At 49.2% G+C, this 20,913-nt stretch overlaps 1 protein-coding gene across 1 annotated transcript; it reads left to right on the forward strand.

Annotated features, from left to right (window-relative positions):
• The first annotated feature begins 2,113 nt into the window (after nucleotides 1-2,113).
• On the forward strand, nucleotides 2,114-19,988 carry PSMD3 (proteasome 26S subunit, non-ATPase 3). Its single transcript, XM_010375516.2, has 12 exons — nucleotides 2,114-2,664; nucleotides 5,469-5,659; nucleotides 7,961-8,098; nucleotides 10,084-10,220; nucleotides 11,138-11,328; nucleotides 11,490-11,593; nucleotides 16,637-16,751; nucleotides 16,859-16,978; nucleotides 17,107-17,210; nucleotides 18,164-18,319; nucleotides 19,359-19,409; nucleotides 19,535-19,988. The coding sequence occupies exons 1-12, from the start codon at nucleotides 2,445-2,447 to the stop codon at nucleotides 19,610-19,612; spliced, it is 1,605 nt and encodes a 534-aa protein (XP_010373818.1). The 5' UTR covers nucleotides 2,114-2,444; the 3' UTR covers nucleotides 19,613-19,988.
• The last annotated feature ends 925 nt before the right edge of the window (nucleotides 19,989-20,913 follow it).

Here is a 20,913-nt window from a genome sequence, read left to right on the forward strand (position 1 = left end):
ACATGGTGAAACCCCATCTCTACAAAATACACAAAAAAATTAGCCAGGTATGGTGGCATGTGTCTGTGGTCCCAGCTACTCAGGAGGCTGAGGTAGAAGGATCACTTGAGCCTGGGAGGCTGAGGCTGCAGTTAGCCAAGATAGCACCACGGCACTCCAGCTTGGGTGACAGACCGAGATCCTGTCTCAAAAATTAAAAATAATTTTTAAAAAAGTAGTTCTATGCGTGCAGCGCATGGCTGCAATCCCAGCACTTTGCAAGGCCGAGGCAGGAGGATCATCTGAAGTCAGGAGTTCAAAACCAGCCTAACCAACATGGTGAAGCCCTGTCTCTACTAAAAATAAAAATAAAAATACATTTTAAAATTAGCTGGACATGGTGGCTCACACCTGTAGTCCCAGCTACTTGGGAGAAGGAGGCAGGAGAATCGCTTGAACCCCAGAAGGGGAGGTTGCAGTGAGCCAAGATCACACCACTGCACTCCCTAGCCTGGGCAACAGAATGAGATTCCGTTTAAAAAAAAAAAGTTTTATGAGTGGAAGAATTTCTCTAAGGATTTTACTCCCTGGAGTCAGACTCTCCCCCAGCGTCTTAGTCGCCCGATGCCCAGACTGGTTCCCTCAACCACGAAGAATTTATGACCAACTGCCAGAAGCTTTGTGTTATGCCGCCATCCTCCCTGATCCTGAGCACCTTCCAAAGCCTCACTCTATTGCTCATGGATATACTGGGTTGTCATCTGCTGACTTGGTTGTTTTCTCCTTGTGATGTAAACTTAGTAGAGAGATGAGCTAACACCCTAACTATCCAGAAGAGTAACTCCTTTGTTAAGGATGAACATAACTCATGTTTTCTTCCTTACCATTCTCGCCCACCTTCAGTTGCAGATACGGTGTTATGAAGAGGTTCTAATGAGTTTATTCCAATGATGATTCAAAAATCCTGTTATCCATCCCCCAGCCCTGGAGGGTGAGAGGACAGTTGAGGAGGAACTGGTCAAGGCCTGTTCTGTAAAACTAGAGCACATATCTTTCCAGTTAGCAAGTGGCTGTTTAATGCAAGGAACATCCTGCAAGCCTACGAAAGAGGATGCAAAAGATATGTAGGATACCCTTTATACATGTAAAGGAGGAGGAGGTCAAAATATATTTCCTGCCTTCTAGGTCCTTACAACAGGGCTAGATTTTCTTGCAGGGTCCGTGAAAGGTCTAAAACTCAGGACTTCCACTTATGGGAGAGAGAAAAGTTTCAAGGTAGGGAGAGAGTTTTTGTTTTGTGTTCTCAGAAATTGGGAGCTATATCCTTCACCTTGTTTCACCTTCCCTGCAGAACCAGTGGGGGAGTCCTTCGAAAAATAGGTGGGTAGGGTTTCTTGTCCAATTTGCTTCCACTTAGGCACACCACTAGGTAAACCATCATTCTCTCCTTAGGCACACTATTATTCTGTGCCCCATTTCACAATGCCTGTCTGGATGTATAAAACCCCTCTCAATGGGCTCCCTAAAGCGTCTGCCAGTAGTGGCTCCCACCCTCTTTCCTCAACACTCCCAATCCACCGCAGCCCAGAGCACTGTGTCTGGTTATCTAACCATCTGACTCTCCCGTATACTACATTCTTGAGCTGTTTTTCACTCCCCTATTTGCTAGCCCTGGGCCGTACATAGGGTGGACCCCTATATTTTGTTAAACTGGAGTGATTCTACGCAAATGCACGCTCACCCTGCAGAGAATTGTATGCCTTATCTGCAGCACTAAAATCTAATCAAGGAAGTCCGGATCCCATAGGATTCTTCCTACTCTCCAGTTCGGTTTATTTTAAGCCCAACAGCCCTAGCTTCACGTCCCTCCTTCGCAGCCTTCTTTCCTTCCCTCCTGCCGGATGCGCCCAGCAGCCGTTGAGCCCAAGCCCCGCGGATCTGGAAGGAGACCCCCACATCGGGGAAAATGGAGCGAACTTGGGCGCAAAACCCGCCCGGCAACTCGTGATGTCATCTCGCCCCGCGCTCGGATGGACTGTACTCACTCCACGCTGGTTGAGATGCTCTTAAAGTCCTTTGTAACGCAGATTGGAGCCTGAGACCTCTCGTGGACGCCCACAGAAATGCACTTGAGAGGAACATAAAAGCATTACACTTAAGCGCTAGAAAGAAAGCACCAGGAACCCATACAGGCTCCTCCCCGCTCCTTCCTCGAAGCTCCTCCTTCATCCTGCACCTCGGCTGTTGATTTATTTCCCCTTTGTTGACTCGGCCATCGGCCTGCCGTGCCTGGTCTTTCCCAGAAGGCCCAGCGCCGGGAAGGGGTTTGCAGCTGCTCCGTCATCGTGCGGCCCGACGGTAGCCCGCACTGGTGTGTAGGCCCGGCTCGGCTCCTGGTCCTCGGTGCTAGGGTTCACGCGAGGCCCCGGCCTCGGTCCCCGGACTAGGCCGTGACCCCGGGTGCCATGAAGCAGGAGGGCTCGGCGCGGCGCCGCGGCGCGGACAAGGCAAAACCGCCGCCCGGCGGAGGAGAACAAGAACCCCCACTGCCCCCGGCCCCCCAGGATGTGGAGATGAAAGAAGAGGCGGCGACGGGTGGCGGGTCAACGGGGGAGGCAGACGGCAAGACGGCGGCGGCAGCAGCTGAGCACTCCCAGCGAGAGCTGGACACTGTCACCTTGGAGGGTACGGGAGCCCAAGCCGGGAACGTGCCGCGATCACGGGTGACAGCGACCCCTGTGATTCGGCTTCTCGCTGGGAAGCCAGAGCAGCCTCCACAACCCTCAGTTCCTTGGGATTACCCCCAGATACCTGCCCCCGCTGCCCTGACACTTCCGACTCCATGCCCAATGACTGAACCTTCTCTCCAGGCTGGGAACCACTCCCCTCCCATCCCCTCCGTCCCCATATCTGGGGTTGCATCTATATCTAGGTTCCACTGGGCCTGGGGACTCCTCCTTCTAAGTCCTCCCCTTCCTAAGCCCTCCCCTCTGACCTAGTCCATTTATATCCCACCCGACTGATTTTAGCGCCTCCAATATATGACTGATTGATCCCACTAGAAACCAGTGTTCATGTCTACGTGTGTAAACAGGGCCGGGATGACCTAGAATATCGACTCCTGATTTTTAAAACTGTGCAGCAGATTTTTGTTGTCCTAGCTGCCTTTAGCACACTCCCCCGAATGAACCATTTCGACCTAGTATCTTGTTTCCTATTTCTCTAACTGAAATGTCCCAACAGTCACTTTACTGTCTCCTTCTCCCTTCAGGTCCCTACTGCCCCTCTGTTTCTAAAGGGTCTAAGTACATACACACTTAAAACTTTTCGGGTGTCATCTTTGTTTGGTTTTGTAATACTCACCTTTGGCCTAAACTGCTGTACACCAGTGTCTCCTATTTCTTTTCTCCGAGGTTCCTGTTTCGAGTATCTGTAGTCCTCTTGTTTCTCCAAGTTCATGTTTTACTTTTAGCACTTAGAGCATCCTGTCTCCATTTGAAGTGGGTAAAGTGAGAGCTTCCCACTGTGATCCTGGTGCCATTTTCGTGGTTCTGGATCAAGTGGGACCAGACTACTTACTAGGTTTTCTTTTCACTAAAATGTGTGAGAAACTAGCTCAAAAACATAGAGATAAGGAAAGTTATCCTCTTAAGTGGTGCTTTTGAGGATGTGATGCTGTGGACTACAGCTCTTACAGTAAAGTTGAGCAACAGGATCAATATCTGATAGAGATCCTTTTACCTAAAGTAGTGACAGCCAATGTTAAAGGTGCCACTCAGCATTGCCTACTGGGGGTGTTTATTACAGGCACTTCATTTTCTTGTTGTAAAGTAATTCATATTCATTGCGGAGATTTTGGAATGTATAAGAAGTTAAAAGCAGGGGGAAGAAAACATGGTTAACATTTTTTCTTATGAATTTTTGAGCTACTCTCCTATAATTGAGAGCAAGTTATGTATACAGTTTGTATCAAGGCATAACTAAATATAAATTTTGAATTTTATGTGCTTTCATTTACATTCGTAAACATAATCAGCAATTTATTCCAGAAACATTGAATACCCAATATAGTGGTTAAGAGTAGTACAAGTTCTGGAATTAATTCCCTCATCTATATAAATACGAGTAATAGTACAATACTTTATTGGGTTATTGTGAACATTAAAATGCTTAAAACTGTGCCTAGCACATAAATATCAGCTGTTATTATTATATCTTAGTGTGGCCCAGATATATATAGTTAGCTAAGCACTAACTATACAGAAGTGACTAAGAAACTACTCATTGATTGCATTCCCTTACTGCTTTGCATTTAAACTGTTTCTAGTTTCTTGCTATCATAAATAACTTTGAAGCAATCATCTTTGTGCCCAACTTTAAAAAATCTACTTTTATAATTATTTCTTCAGTACAGATTCCCACCAGAACCTATATACCTGAGTTAAAAAGGCTGAACATTTTAAAGGTTTTTGATAGTTATCATCCAGAAAAACTGTGCTGATTTACATTATACCAGGAGAAATGTAGTTTTCACTGTACTCTATAATTTATTTTTATTTTTATTTTTTTTGAGACAGAGTCTTACTCTGTTGTCCAGGCTGGAGTGCAATGGCGCGATCTCAGCTCACTGCCACCTCTGCCTCCCAGGTTCAAACGATTCTCCTGCCTCAGCTTCCCAAGTAGATGGGATTACAGGTGCCCACCACCATGCCCGGCTAATCTTTTTATTTTTAGTAGAGACGGGATTCACCTTGTTGGCCAGGCTGGTCTTGAACTGCTACCCTTATGATCTGCCTTCCTCAGCCTTCCAAAGTGCTGGGATTACAGGCATGAGCCACCGTGCCCCGCCTAGAATTTTTTTAATGTTACTAATTTGGTAGTTTAAAAATGTTTCCATTTGCAATTGCTCAAATACTAATGAAATATAATTTTTGTCTGTTAGCCATTTTTCCTCTTTGTATGTTAGTTCATCTCCATTTTTGTTTTGAAATTGTGGCAATATAATCGTTATACCATTATATCTCTTAACCATTTATGCAAGCTCTTTATAGAATAAAAATATGAATCTTTGATCACATTTGTTGAAAATATTTTTCTTTTGTATACACAGTTCTCTAAAAGGGTTTTTTAAATGAAATCAAGCTCATTAATCTTTTGTGCGTATGTGATTTCTCCCATTGTTTACATTTAGAAAGTCTTTTCCATTAAGATCTGATAAATCTCCAGGTTTCTTTAGTTAATTGGTTTTTCTTTTCTTCCTCTGTCATCCTCTACCCCATCCTGCACCCCCACTGTATTTTTTTTCTTGCCAGTTGGTTATGTCTTAAAATCAATGTGTGGAATCTGTAAATATTGTGTACCCCATTAGGGCAGAAAAGGTGATTGGTCGCATTTTGCCCCTCCGTGAGAGGCTCCTTAGAACTCCTTGCCTGGAGTGGTGGGGGACTAGGAGTGGAAGTGACATCATTTTCTTCTCTGCTCCTCTTCAGACATCAAGGAGCACGTGAAACAGCTGGAGAAAGCGGTTTCAGGCAAGGAACCGAGATTCGTGCTGCGGGCCCTGCGGATGCTGCCTTCCACATCACGCCGCCTCAACCACTATGTTCTGTATAAGGCTGTGCAGGGCTTCTTTACTTCAAATAATGCCACTCGAGACTTCTTGCTCCCCTTCCTGGAAGAGGTGAGTGAGTCAGGCCACCTTAAAGGGTGCAGGCCTGGTCTCAGACCCCCAGGAATAGCGTTTTCCATCCTAAAGTCCCATCTTATTACCTTGTGGTAGCATGAGGAGAGAAGCCAAAGCAGCCCATTTTAATACTCATCTGCACAGTGACAAGGGAACCGTCCACTGCCCTGTAGTGTCATTCTTCCGAGTCAGGGGATCAGGACCTTCCCAGCCAACCTCATTTCCCACTACCCTGCAACCTGTACCCCCTACTCCAGTTGAGGTTGCGTTGGGTGACCTGTCTGTTGTTCTAGGAGAGAGAAGGTGCTGCTACCTCTTTCCTCTGAAGCTTCACTATGGAGGAGGCAGAGAACAGTGGTTAGGAGGAACACAGGTGTCAGGGCCAGGCATCGTGGCTCACGCCTGTCATCCCAGCGCTTTGGGAGTCTGAGGCAGGCACGGTGGCTCACACCTGTCATCCCAGCACTTTGGGAGGCTGAGGCGGGCATGGTGGCTAACGCCTGTCATCCCAGCACTTTGGGAGGCTGAGGCAGGAGAATCGCTTGAATCCAGGAAGTGAAGGTTGTAATGAACCAAGATCGCACTATCGCACTCCAGCCAGGGTGACAGAGTGACTCCCTACCTCAAAAAAAAAAAGCACAGGTTTTAGAGGTAGAGTTGAATTTGAATCCAAACTCTGACAGTTAGTACCTATGGGACTTGGGCAAGTGACTTCATCTTGCTGTGCCTCATTTTCTTCATTTGTTAAATGTGATGAACGAATTGGGGAGAGGGGAGTGTAAAGCTCCTAGAACAGTGCCTGGCACATAGTGAATGCAGACGAAGTCAGTTTGGTGGTGATGTTGGCCTCTGTGCCAGGAGAGACCTCTCCTTATCCTCTGTAACTGTAAACTCTCCCTCGTTATTCATGGCATGGTCCAGATCTCAGCCTTCTCCAATTCCACTGACCTTCCAGGACTTGCATTTCCTTAAAATCCTGTATACTCAGTCAGCTCCGTGGATGGGGAAACTCATAACATCCCTGGAGATAGGGCAGTGAAGAGTTTATTGTCTGGGAGAGGGGAAAAATGTAGTGTTCCCCCAACTCCACCTTGGATGTTTTCTGACCTTCACATCTCTAAACTCATGAAACATGATTATTTTGGTGGGTGACTGTTAACACTTTATTTTTTCCAGTGTCAGTGACGAAATCTGAAAATAAGTTTTGTGTATATGTTGACTTTCCCCAAATTTTCTTTGTTTCCACAAGAAACAATTTTTTGGTCTCATTATTCTGATCTCATCTCTAGAATTATTTCATTAAGCCCTGTCCAGTAGTATTTGCAGTGCAGTGCTTCCAGGTATGGTGGTTTCATGTGTCCACTTAGGTTGTAGCTTCTTCTTCTTCTTTTTTTTTTTTTTTTTTTTTTTGAGATGGAGTCTCGCTCTGTCTCCCAGGCTGGAGTGCAGTGGCCGGATCTCAGCTCACTGCAAGCTCCGCCTCCCGGGTTTACGCCATTCTCCTACCTCAGCCTCCCAAGTAGCTGGGACTACAGGTGCCTGCCATCACGCCTGGCTAATTTTTTGTATTTTTATTAGAGATGGGGTTTCACCGTGTTAGCCAGGGTGGTCTCGATCTCCTGACCTCGTGATCTGCCCGTCTCGGCCTCCCAAAGTGCTGGGATTACGGGCTTGAGCCACCGCGCCTGGCCGGTTATAGCTTCTTTGAAGGTTCCTTACATCATCCTTTATGTCCCCATAATGTTCTGTAAAGAAGTTTATTATTCTCCTGTAACACTTTATTGTGCTTATTAATATTCTATTGCCAGCCTCCTTGACTTGTTTTCTTTGTTTTTTTGAGATAGGGTCTTGCTCTGTCACCCAGGCTAAAGCACAGTGGCACAATTATGGCCCAGTGCACCCTCAAAGTCCTGGGATCAGGCGATCCTCCTCTCTCAGCCTCCTGAGTAGCTGGGAATACAGGTGCCTGCCACTATGCCTGGCTAGTTCTTTTTTGTTTTTTGAGAGATGGGGTCTCGCTGTGTTGCCCAGACTGGTCTCAAACTCCTGGCCTCAAGCATTCTTCTGCCTCAGCCTCCCAGGTAGCTGGCACTACTGGCGTGAGCCACCACACCCAACTCCTCCTTGATTTCTTTGGGAAAGACTGTCATCTTTATTTTTTTATCCCTAGCACCTAAAAAAATCTTGGCACATGGTAGACACTCAATAAATATATTGAAATACATAGTGGATGCTCAATAAATTCTTGGTTACTTGATCTGACTGAGCTTTTCCATGGTAACTTCTGTCCTCTCCTAGCCCATGGACACAGAGGCTGATTTACAGTTCCGTCCCCGCACGGGAAAAGCTGCATCGGCACCCCTCCTGCCTGAAGTGGAAGCCTATCTCCAACTTCTCATGGTCATCTTCATGATGAACAGCAAGCGCTACAAAGAGGTATCCAGAATGCAGTGAGAGTGATTCATAAGCCCCAAGTGATGCAAGGGGTTTGGCGGGGAGATCGTCCCTGGTGACAAAATGGAAATAATCACTGATTCTTAAGAACTGTCCCCCACACTCTTTCCCCATAGTGGTATGCGTTTGATCCCACATCCCAGGAGAACCCACTCCTGCTCTGGGCACTGTGGGACAGGGCTCACACTGGTCATGCTGTACCGGTCTGTGGGGGATACCAGCGTAGTACATTCTTTGGGGGAAATTAGGGGCATTTGGAGACAGAAAGACCTGGGTTCCAATCCCTGCTGTACCCTAGGCAAATTAATTTCTCCCAGCTGTATGTAAAATGGGGATAATAGTTCCTGCCTTACAAGATGGTTAGCATTACATAAAATTATTTGTTTAGAAATACTTAGCACAATGATCTGCACATAGTAAGCTTTCATGATATTTTCATAAATGGTAGCTGTTACTATGGACTAATAGCTCCATTTTGCATACTGCACTTCCACCACTCCCCCAGCTACGGCCAACTTCTTTGTTCATTATAGCCACTGTCACAGGAGCACACTGAGGAAATAAGTCCCACTCCTTAATTCCCTGGTTTGTTTCCTTTCCTTCCCACACTGTTTTTGGTTCGTGGTTGGTTGGTTGGTTGGGGGTTTTTTTTGAGACAGGGTCTCGCTTTGTTGCCCATGCTGGAATGCAGTGGTGTGATCACAGTTCACTGCAGCTTTGACCTCCCCAGCTTAAGTGATCCTCCCACCTCAGCCTATTGAGTAGCTGGGATTACAGGCATGCGCCACCACGCCCAGCTAAATTTTGTATTTTTTTGTAGAGACAGGATTTTACATTCTTGCCAAGCTGGTCTCCAACCCCTGGGCTCAAGTGATTTCCTGTCCTCCACCTCCCGAAGTGCTAGGGTTGCAGGCGTGAGCCACTGCGCCTAGCCCACTGTTCTGTTTTTATTGGATGGGGTCTTGCTATGTTAACCATGCTGGTCTTGAACTCCTGGGCTCAGGTAATCCTCCCTCCTCAGCCTCATGTAGCTGGGATTAAGGCACGCGCCACTGTACTTGGCTGTTTGTTTTTGAGATATACTTCACCCCTTTAAAGTGTACTACAGGCCGGATGTGGTGGCGCTTACCTGTAATCCCAGCACTTTGGGAGGCCAAGGCGGGTGGATCACGAGGTCAATCAAGACCATCCTGACCAACATGGTGAAATGCCGTCCTTACTAAAAATACAAAAAATTAGACAGGCATGGTGGCATGTGCCTGCAGCCACCAGCTACTAAGAAGGCTGAGAGGCAGGGGAATCACTTGAACCAGGAGCCGGAGGTTGTGGTGAGCCAAGATTGCGCCACTGTACTCCAGCCTGGTGATAGAGCGAGACTCTGTCAAACAGACAAACAAATAAATAAAGTGTACTACAATTTAGTGGGTTTTAGTATAGTCCCAAAGTTGTATATCCACCCCTAATTCCAGAACATTTTCATCACCCCAAAAAGAAACACTATACGTATTAGTGGTCACTTTTCATTTTCCCCTTACCCAGCCCCTGGCAGCTATTAATCTGCCCTGTCTCTATTGAGGATTTACTTACTCTGGACATTTCATGTAAATGGAATTATACACCACGTGCCCTAGGTTTCTGCCTTTTTTCACTTCACATCATGTTTTCAAGGTTGACCCATGTTGTAGTGTGTGTCAGTACTTCATTCCTTTTTAAGGCTGAGTAATATTCCCTCGTGGATATGCCACATTTTGTTTATCTGTTCATCAGCTGATGGGCACTTGGGTCGTTTCTGCTTTTTGGTTATGAATAATGCTTCTGTGAACATTTGTGTTCATGCTTTTATGTGAACATAAGTTTCCAGTTCTCTTGGCTGCATACCTAGGATAGGAATTGCTGGCTCAAATGACAACTCCATGTTTATCCTTTTGAGGAACTGCCACTTAATTGTCTTTTGGCTTCCTCCCCAGGCACAGAAGATCTCTGACGACCTGATGCAGAAGATCAGTACTCAGAACCGCCGGGCCTTAGACCTTGTGGCCGCAAAGTGTTACTATTATCACGCCCGGGTCTATGAGTTCCTGGACAAGCTGGATGTGGTGCGCAGGTACAGACAGCCAAGGATCTCACTTGGGGCCCTCGGGGTCAGAGACTTGGTCAGTCACAAGCACACAACTGTGGACCTGCAGAGGGCGATGAACCAGTAGATGTAAGCAGGAAAGAGGGGCAGTGGTTCCCATGCCTTGTGCCATGTGAGGGATGTGGGAGACAGACTGATGCTAGATGAAGTGGGTCACTGCTGGACTATAAATAACTGTCCCCAGGTTCTTCCCTTCACCCCACATCAAGGTAGGACTGAGGGTGGGTTAGGGGTGGAGGGACAGGCTAGAAAATATTTTACTTCTTTGCTCAAAACCTGCAGTGGCTTCCCATCTAAAGGAAAGGCAAAGTCCTCACACTACCTCATAAGGCCTGACATAATCTGCTCCATTTTGACCTCCCAGACTTCACCCCCTCCTGTTCCTCAGCCCCACTGGCCTGCCTTTCCTCTGATGTGCCCGGCACAGTCTTCTTCAGAGCCTTTGCACTGGCTGCCCCTCTCTCCAGAATACTCATCTCTCCACCTCCTTCAAGCCTTCCCTTAACTGATCCCTTCTCAGTGAGTCCTGCCTTGGCCAAGCTATTGAAAAGGTCAACTCATCTTTCTCACCTCCTATATTCCCCATTGCAGTTACCCTGGCCTCACAGGCCTCCCATCTTCTGCCACACTGCACACTGTGCTTCTTCCTCATGACCATTGCCTCCCGCACTGGGCTGCATTCCGTAAGGGGAGGGTTTTGTGCTTTTTGCGCAGCTAGAATAGTACTCTACACCTTAGGTACTCGATAGTTCAGTACTCAGCAAATAACCAGAAAAGCGATTTGTATAACTTTTTTAAGGAATTGAGAAAGAGTGAAGAGTCAAAGGCAGTTCAGAGAGTTGTGATTTGAAGCCTTTGATATCTTTCTTCTTTCTTTCTTGAAGCTTCTTGCATGCTCGGCTCCGGACAGCTACGCTTCGGCATGACGCAGATGGGCAGGCCACCCTGCTGAACCTCCTGCTGCGGAATTACCTACACTACAGCTTGTACGACCAGGCTGAGAAACTGGTGTCCAAGTCCGTGTTCCCAGAGCAGGCCAACAACAATGAGTGGGCCCGGTACCTCTACTATACAGGTGAGCAGAGGGGCCCAACCCACAAATCAGAGGTGTCTCAGGCCTGCCTGGTGCAAATTTTCCAAGGGGTGGTGCATAAGAGGCCCATTTGGCCCTCTGGCTTGTCCGGGGGGTTGGATGACCCCACTCTGTTGACCAACTCTCCTCTCCTCCACTCCCAGGGCGAATCAAAGCCATCCAGCTGGAGTACTCAGAGGCCCGGAGAACAATGACCAATGCCCTTCGCAAAGCCCCTCAGCACACAGCTGTCGGCTTCAAACAGACGGTGAGCCACAGACACCATCATCCCTTTGCCTCTTTTTTTTTCTTTTTTTTATTAAGATGGTGTCTCACTATCTTACCCAGGCTGGTCTTGAACTCCTGGGCTCAAGAAGTCCTCCCACCTCAGCTTCCCAAAGTGCTGGAATCACAAGTGTAAGCCACCATGCCTGGCCTTTGCCTCTTACTCATTCCCTACCACTTCAGTTCTCTTCCCTATGCTAGGGGCTAGAAAAGGCATCCTTAACCTTCCTATCCAGAAGAACCTCAAACTTTTTTCTTTTTTTTTTTTTTTTTTTTGGTGTGTGTGTGTGTGTGTGGAGACGGGGGTCTCACTGTTGCTCAGGTGAGAACTTCTGGGCTCAAGCAATCCTTCTGCCTCTGCCTCCCTAAGTGCTGGGATTGCAGGTGCGAGCCGCCGTGTCTGCAAAAGGTTGCTTCACATCTATTGTGGGTGTCACAAAGCAGACACTACCTGCACCTCTGGCAGTGGATGTTCAGAGTGTTCTCCTTGGCAGATAGGTGTAGAATATTCCTGATTCCCCAGCATGCCTGACAGCCATTCCAGGCATGGACCTAGATTGTGTTGATATAAACCCCAGGTTCTTATCTGGTCCTTCATGTTCACATTTGGAAACTGTATTGTCTCTGGCAGAGGAATCCAGAAAATCTCCATAAGGCTGAGTGGCTCAAGTAAACATAAAACTTGGCCACTTAAGAACTGTCAGTCAGCAAGTATTTAAGCATCAACCCTGGTATTAGGCACTGTATGGGATAGGAAGGGAGGATAATAAGTGGTCTGTCTTTCTTTTCTATCTTTCATTTTTTTTTTTTTTTTTTTTTGAGACAGAGTCTCCCTCTGTCACCCAAGCTGGAGTGCAATGGTATGATCTTGTCTCACTGCAACCTCTGCCTCCCGAGTTCAAGCGATTCTCCTGCCTCAGCTTCCTGAGTAGCTGGGCAGGTGCCCGCCACCACACCCAACTAATTTTTTTTTTTATTATTCTTTTTTTTGAAATGGAATCTTGCTCTGTCTCCCAGGCTGGAGTGCAGTGGTACCATCTCGGCTCACTGCACCCCCTGTCTTTGGGGTTTAAGGGATTCTCCTGCCTCAGCCTCCCGAGTAATTGGGATTACAGGCGCCTGCCACCACGCCCAGCTAATTTTTTAATTTTTTTTTTTTTTTTTTTTTTTTGAGACGAGTCTCACTCTGTCGCCCAGGCTAGAGTGCAGTGGCACAATCTTGGCTCACTGTAAGCTCTGCCTCCTGGGTTCATGCCATTCTCCTGCCTCAGCCTCCCAAGTAGCTGGGACTGCAGGTGTCCGCCACCACTCCCGGCTAATTTTTTGTATTTTTGGTAGAGACAGGGTTTCACCGTGTTAGCCAGGATGGTTTCGATCTCCTGACCTCGTGATCCGCCCGCCTCAGCCTCCCAAAGTGCTGGGATTACAGGTGTGAGCCACCGTGCCCGGCCAACCCAGCTAATTTTTTGTATTTTTAGTAGAGATGGGGTTTCACCATGTTGGCCAGGGGTGGGATTACAGGCGTGAGCCACCGCTCCAGGCCAGGTATTTCTTCTCATTAGAGTATTTCAAAGAGATAAAGAATGTTGACTCAGAAAGCTTGAGGGTGTGTGTGAAGTTACAGAGCCCAGTAGCCAGGATGTAGACCTAGTCTTCCCAAATTTAAACCTCTGCTCCTACCTTCACACAACATCCACTTCCATAGTGCCTTGACAGGGAACAGGAGACAGGTACGTTGATTAAGTCAATGTAGTAGGAGATTCATTTTATTTCTGTTCAGAAGTTCAAAGAAAGTCAGATTTGTTTTTGATCAAATAATGAAAGAGAAAGGATCTTAAAGAAAAAGTTGGCTAGGTACAGGCTCACACCTGTAATCATAGCACTTTGGGAGGCTGTGGCAAGAGGATTGCTTGAGACCAACCTGAGCAGCATATGGAGATACCGCCTCTGCAAAAATAAAAGACCTAGCTGGGCATGATGGCATGCACCTGTAGTCCCAGCCACTTGGGAGGCTGAAGTGCAAGGATCACTTGGGCCCAGGAGGTCGAGGCTGCAGTGAGCCATGATCGCGCCACTGCACTGCAGCCTGGGCAACAGAGCAAGACTCTCTCAAAAATAAACATTAAAATTGAACTGGTCTTTCAGAGATGGGAAGGATTTTCACAAAAAGTGAAGGCTTTTCAGACACACCGGTCGCGTCAGCAAAATGTTAGATTGCTTACAATGTGAGAGACACTAAAGTTTCTTTTGAAAATCACTAAAAATACAAGTAATTAACATATATAGAATGTGTCATGTACCATGAGAGAGGCTTTCAGGCATTTAAATTTTCTCAGTGGCAAGAAGGCGTAGAGAGAGCTGGAAGAGAGGCCTTGGGCTAGGGCACTGTTGGTGAGGGAGTGCAGGGAGAGAGAGGGCGGAAGTGAAGGCATGTTTGGGAGAAGGCCTGCAACCAGCCCTCTGCCCTCACACACCCCTGTCACCACCCAGCTTACAGAATCCACTGGGGGTCTGATGAAGCTGTAGATTCCAATTTGGAGAGTCTGCGTTCCTCACGGGCCCTGGGTGATGCCAGCGCTGCTGGTGCACAGAGCGCTCTGAGGAGTGCGGTGCTGGCTCATCCTGTTCAGGGCTGGAGGCCAGCTAGCATTCGTTCCTGCAGCTGCCTTGTCTCCTGTAAACTTGAATGTCTCTCTCCACCCATTTTCACCCTCCTTGTCTTTACTTAATGCCAGCTTCGCTACCTGTGTTTTCCATCGCACTCCTTCCTCTCTCTTCCAGACTTGGCCCATCACCTGTTTGCTTCAGTCTCCTGGAGGAAAACCCCCACCCCTGCTGCTTCCCCTCTCAAGCGGCCATTCGTGTCTCCCCCGGCTCCCTCCCCAACAGTGCACTGGCCAGCCCCTTCCCTCCAGTGTTCTGTCTGCTCCTTCTCACCACCTGGGCCTCAGCAGAGCACTCTGAGAGCTTCTCTGTCGATAGTAAAACCCTCATTCTCTCCTTGAGTGACCTTGTTTGCTTTCCCAGCTTCAGCTCTCGCCTGCATGATGCTCTTCAGCCTGTACATTACTAACTCCATTACTCTACTGGGACTGCCACTGCAGGCTTCCACAGACTTGGCGGCTTAAACAACCAAAATTGATTTCATCACAATTCTGGAGGCTCTAAGTCCAAGAGCAAAGTGTGACACGATTGGTTTCTTCTGAGGGACTCCCTCATCTGCTTGTCGATGGCTGTCTCCTGGTGCTTTCACATGGTCTTCCCTCTGTGTGTGTCTGTGTCCTGCTCTTGTCTTAGAAGGACAATAGTCATGTAGGATTAGGGTCCACCCATATGACCTCGTTTTACCATAATTACCTCTTTAAAGGCCCTGTGTCCAAATACAGTCCCGTTCTGAGGTACTGGGATTTAGGTCCATAACATGAACTTGAGGGGGACACAGTTTAGCCCATAACACTAACTCTGACCCCTCTCACGAGCATCAGCCCTACAGATCCAGCTCCCCCTCCCACCCCCCATGTCTCTCTCTACAACATGTCCCAAAGAGACCCCTGTTGGCCCCCTTACCATTCCTTCCTCCTGCTTTCCCAATGGAGATCAGGGCCTTGGCGATCATCTCTGACTCTCCCCCACCGTCCTTCCCGTCACTGGGTCGTCTGTTAAATTATCTGCACGTCTTCTGTGTTTGCCTATTCCTTGATATTGCCAGCGCCATGGTTCGAGCCACTAACGTTTCCAGACACTTCTACCTGGTCATCTTCTTCTCCACCAGCCCAGCTTACACTCACTTGCCTTACTAAGCAGAGCCCCAGCTCTGTCGTTCTCTGGCCTGGGAAGCTTCCATTGCTCCCCACTGCTGGAAGGCATCATAACAGTCTTGTGAGGTAGACACGCTAGGTGTTGATATTGTTATTTGGTAGTTTTAGAGATGAGGAACCACGGACCCAGTTGCTCAGTGTTTCCTAGCTAGTGAATAGAGACTAGACACCAAGTGCTCTACATGCAGACTTCAAACTGCTCAGCCTGGCATGCAAAATGGCAATGGCATAGTCCCCAGACCGTGGTCTCAACTGTCTCTTTCCTAACAGCTCCCCAGGCACCCACACGTTTCTGCCTCTTTTTCAATCTGTACCCTTGACCCTCCTCCTTTTTCTGCTTTGTCAGACTCCTTAAGGCACTTCATAAATTACCATTTCCAGGGATTTCCCCTCACGCATGGGTTACTCCAAGGGACAGGGCAGCCTCGTGGTGCCTGTGGAGGGTGAAGGGTCGGCCTGGCTGTGGGTGGTGTGATCACACACTCCCGTTGTAACCCCTGCCTCCCCATGAAACTTGCTGCCCCACGATTTAGCTGCTTTGTGTTCTGCGCCTGGTGAATTCCTGAGATGGGGGGCATCATTCCCTCCACTGTAGTTCTCTTGCGTGGTGCTGAAATACTCCACTGAAATGCACCACTCAGAAACACCTCACAGTCCTGTAGAGGAAGACAGGCCCGGGTTTCCAGCCACCCTTCTATGTCTGGATACTCTGCTCATTCACAGAAGCCAGGCCCCTTCCTGCACTTCTGCCTCTACCCAGATAACGAATTCTACCCACTGATAACCTCCTCTCCTCCAGTAACAGTCTGCCTCTCTAGTGAGCATCTCTGGCTGACGCATGTTCTATTCTCCAGGCCTGCGAGCCCTGGTCCCTCGCTGCTGCTGAACCACAGCACCCGCCCTTCTGGCCTCACTTTAGAGCACTGTCATTTCAGAGCAGACTGTGCGCAGGGTGGCCAGGTGAAATGCAGCTGAGGGCTCTGCAACCAAATGTGACCAAAGGCCACATTCCCAGCACCCGGCTCCAAAGGCAGAGCTTGGATTCCATGCCCAGCACAGGTTTTCAGGGCTTCCTCCTCTCTCTGGGCCTAAACAATGATCCCTTTCCCTGTTTCCCACTACATCTGGCAGAATTCAGGCCACATTTCATTTTCTTCTTCCGCCCATGGGGCTCCCTGCCCACTGTGTTGCCCTGTCACTCTGTCCAGGTGCACAAGCTTCTCATCGTGGTGGAGCTGTTGCTGGGGGAGATCCCTGACCGGCTGCAGTTCCGCCAGCCCTCCCTCAAGCGCTCACTCATGCCCTATTTCCTTCTGACTCAAGGTAAGGCTGGCTCCCCCACCCCAGAGCCCGCTAGGCCCCCTTCACTGGGGCCTCTTACGTGCCTGTGCCCATTTGCATCATCCAGTCTACTCCTGTTCTCCCTGCAGCCGTCAGGACAGGAAACCTAGCCAAGTTCAACCAGGTCTTGGATCAGTTTGGGGAGAAGTTTCAAGCAGATGGGACCTACACCCTAATCATCCGGCTGCGGCACAACGTGATTAAGACAGGTGTGGATCAGGATCTGAGGGGCTGTTGGAGGAGCAGAAGCCAGGCCGGGGCAAACCTAGTGGGTATCCTTGGGCAAGTGAAGGGTCTGTGCCCGCCCTGCCCACCCCATTGCTCCTTCCTCTCCCAGGTGTACGCATGATCAGCCTCTCCTATTCCCGAATCTCCTTGGCCGACATCGCCCAGAAGCTGCAGTTGGATAGCCCTGAAGATGCAGAGTTCATTGTTGCCAAGGTGGGGCTGGTTCAGGAACCACAGTGACCAGGTTGTCACTTTCCTGCCAATCTCAGGAGGCAGGAGTAGGAGGAGTTTGGCCAAGGAGGGGAGTAGGTAAAGCAATGGCGTAGTCATTTCAGGGAGGGCCCGTTGTTTGCAGTGAAGCCAAGAAGTTGCCAGAGAGAGAATGGATGCACATGTGAGTGTGTGAGTGTAGGTGTGTGCACATGTTGAGTTTATGATAGTGCTTGTGAGTGTGAGAATATAAGGAGGGCAGAGGAATGGGAAGGAACAAGGTTTTCTCTGGTTTAGAAGATGGGCATGCTGGGCCAGGTGCGGTGGCTCATGCCTGTAATCCCAGCACTTTGTGAGGCCGAGGAGGGTGGATCACCTGAGGTCAGGAGTTCGAGACAAACCTGGCCAATTTGGCAAAACCCCATCTCCACTAAAAATACAAAACTTAGCCAGGCCTGGTGGCGGGTGCCTGTAATCCTGGCTACTCGGGAGGCTGAGGCAGGAGAATCGCTTGAACCCGGGAAGTAAAGGCTGCAGTGAGCCGAGATCGCACCACTGTACTCTCTTGCCTGAGTAACAGAGCAAGACTCCATCTCAAAAAAAAAAAAAAAAAAAGGGCCGGGCACGGTGGCTCAAGCCTGTAATCCCAGCACTTTGGGAGGCCGAGACGGGCGGATCACGAGGTCAGGAGATCGAGACCATCCTGGCTAACACGGTGAAACCCCCATCTCTACTAAAAATACAAAAAACTAGCCGGGCGAGGTGGCGGCGCCTGTAGTCCCAGCTACTCGGGAGGCTGAGGCAGGAGAATGGCGTGAACCCGGGAGGCGGAGCTTGCAGTGAGCTGAGATCTGGCCACTGCACTCCAGCCTGGGTGACAGAGCGAGACTCCATCTCAAAAAAAAAGAAGAAGAAGATGGGCATGCTGGTGAACTTTCTTCTTTGGGGGCCTGCAGGCCATCCGGGATGGTGTCATTGAGGCCAGCATCAACCACGAGAAGGGCTATGTCCAATCCAAGGAGATGATTGACATCTATTCCACCCGAGAGCCCCAGCTGGCCTTCCACCAGCGCATCTCCTTCTGCCTAGATATCCACAACATGTCTGTCAAGGTGAGAAGCCTGTGGCTGCAGAGTCACACCTGGCAGCAGCACACCCCTCCCTCCACACTCATGGATTCCTCAGAGAAGACTGGCTTTATTTGTGGCCCAGGTTTCATCCAGTCTCTGTGAAATCACTTAGCTGCGGCACAGGGGGCCCAGAATGGGAAGGGGACTTGGCCATAGTTCCATAGCCAGTTCCTTCTCCTATTGCGTTTAAGGGATGATGTGGTCACCAGGGAGGACCAGGCAGGTATTCAGAGGGTTGGGTTCTATATTTGGTTCCAAATTTGAGTCATTTAACTTCTCAGAGCTCTGTTTCTCCGTCTCCGAAGCTGGTAGGGAGGTGTTACCTGTCTTGCTTGCTTCACAGGGTTGGTAAGATTAAAAGAAGTCCCTGTATTGAGGCTCTTAGCGAAGTTTAAATTGTAAAAAAGATGGCGCTGGTATCTAGCTCCACAAAAGGGTGAGCCCTCGTCCTCAGTTAAGCACTGAGTTTGGTGCTGTTACTATTTGGTTACCATGTTTTTTTCTGGTCTCCTCCCAGGAAACTAGGATATTGCTGCCTTGCTTAAAATCCGGCTAAGCCCTACTCCATGTGACATGCAAGGCCCTTTGTAACCTGGTCCCTTAGGTCTTGCCTCCCCTCCCGCTCCTGCCCCACCACCCAGCAGCCAGCCCCACTGAGTGCAGGCCAGGCCCCTCCCACATGGAATCCTCCACTGGGAAGGCCTCTCCCCATTCCCACATCCACTGTGTTCCTCCTTTTCCTCCTCCCTGCCCAATCGAGAGAGTTGGTCATTTATTCCTCTTTTTTCAGCATTTCCCACAGGGCACTGTAATAATTCCTTTGATGCCTAGCCCCCCACTAGAGTAACTGGAGAGGGCCGCTGTTTGCTGCCCGGTGACACCTAGCCCCCACTAGAGTAACCAGAGGGCCGCTGTCTCCTGCCCGGTGTCTAGCTCACAGAGGGATGCAGGGAGTACACGTTGCGTGACTGCCTCACCTGCTTCCTTCCCTCCCTTATCTCCTCTATTTGCTGTGTGCCAGGCCATGAGGTTTCCTCCCAAATCATACAACAAGGACTTGGAGTCTGCAGAGGTAAGCTCTCTGCTTTCTGGGTGAGACTGAAGGGTCAAACTTCCACACAGAAGGGGAGGCGGGGAAGTGTCTGGAAGGGCTGGGAGTTGCTCTGAAGCTTTGGCCTCACTTGCCTCTCTCCCCAGGAACGGCGTGAGCGAGAACAGCAGGACTTGGAGTTTGCCAAGGAGATGGCAGAAGATGATGATGACAGCTTCCCTTGAGCTGGGGGGCTGGGGAGGGGTAGGGGAAATGGGGACAGGCTTTTTCCCCCTTGGGGGTCCCCTGCCCAGAGCACTGTCCCCGTTTTCCCACACACAGCTCATAGGCTGCACTCATGCAGGGGGTGGGGGTGCTGGGAGCCAGCCACCCTGACCTCCCCCAGGGCTCCTCCCCAGCCGGTGACTTACCGTACAGCGGGCAGGAGGGTGGGCAGGTGACCTCCCCGGGCAGGGTCCTGGCCAGTGGTGTGGGAGCAGGAGGGGAAGGATAGTTCTGTGTACTCCTCTTGGGAGTAGGGGACTAGAACTGGGATGTCTTGGCTTGTATGTTTTTTGAAGCTTCGATTATGATTTTTAAACAATAAAAAGTTATCCAAAGCGCTTTGTGCATCAGTTGCTATACTTCACTGCAATATTGGCAGGCTCAGATTTTGGGTTTTTTGGCCTTAGAGTACTAACCCCAGGTGTGTAATCTGAGGGCCTGATGGGTCTGCAGATGGGGAGGTGCCCAGGGGAGGATGAAGGGACCCTGAGCTGGGGTCGGGGGCCTAGGTTTACTCTGTTTCCTACCTGTGTGGCTTTGGTAAGGTCTTGTTAGGGAAGGTGTACTATGCATCCATCACCAGCTGCAGACCTTCACATCCCAATATAGGCACCCGGTGGTGCTTCATGGATATTATGGTTTTTACAAATTGAAGATGTGGCCGGGCATGGTGGCTCATCCCAAAACTTTGGGAGGCTGAGGTGGGCAGATCACTTGAGGTCAGGAGTTTTGAGACCAGCCTGGCCAACATGGCAAAACCCCGTCTCTACTAAAAATAAATTAGCGGGGCGTGGTGGTGGGCGCCTGTAATCCCAGCTACTTGGGAGGCTGAAGCAGGAGAATTGCTTGAACCCAGGAGGCGGAGCTTGCAGTGAGCCGAGATCTTGCCACTGCACTGTAGCCTGGGCGACAGAGTGAGACCGTGTCTCGGAAAAAGAAAAGGACAAATTGAAGGTTTGTGGCAACCCTGCATCAAGCAAATCTGTGGGTGCCATTTTCCCAACAGCATATGCTCGCTTAACACCTCTGGGTCATGTTTTGGTAAATCCTCTCAATATCTCAAACTTTGTCATGAGTGTATCTGTTCTGGTGATGTGGGATCAGTGATCTTTGATGTTACTATTGTCATTGTTGGGGCACCACAAATTGCACCCATATAAGATGGTGAACTTAGCCGGGCACGGTGGCTCACGTCTGTAATCCCAGCACTTTGGGAGGCCAAGGCTGGTGGATCCCTTGATCTCAGGAGTTGGAGATCAGC

This window comes from Rhinopithecus roxellana, chromosome 19 (genome assembly GCF_007565055.1).
Source record: "Rhinopithecus roxellana isolate Shanxi Qingling chromosome 19, ASM756505v1, whole genome shotgun sequence".
NCBI classification, from domain to species: domain Eukaryota; kingdom Metazoa; phylum Chordata; class Mammalia; order Primates; family Cercopithecidae; genus Rhinopithecus; species Rhinopithecus roxellana.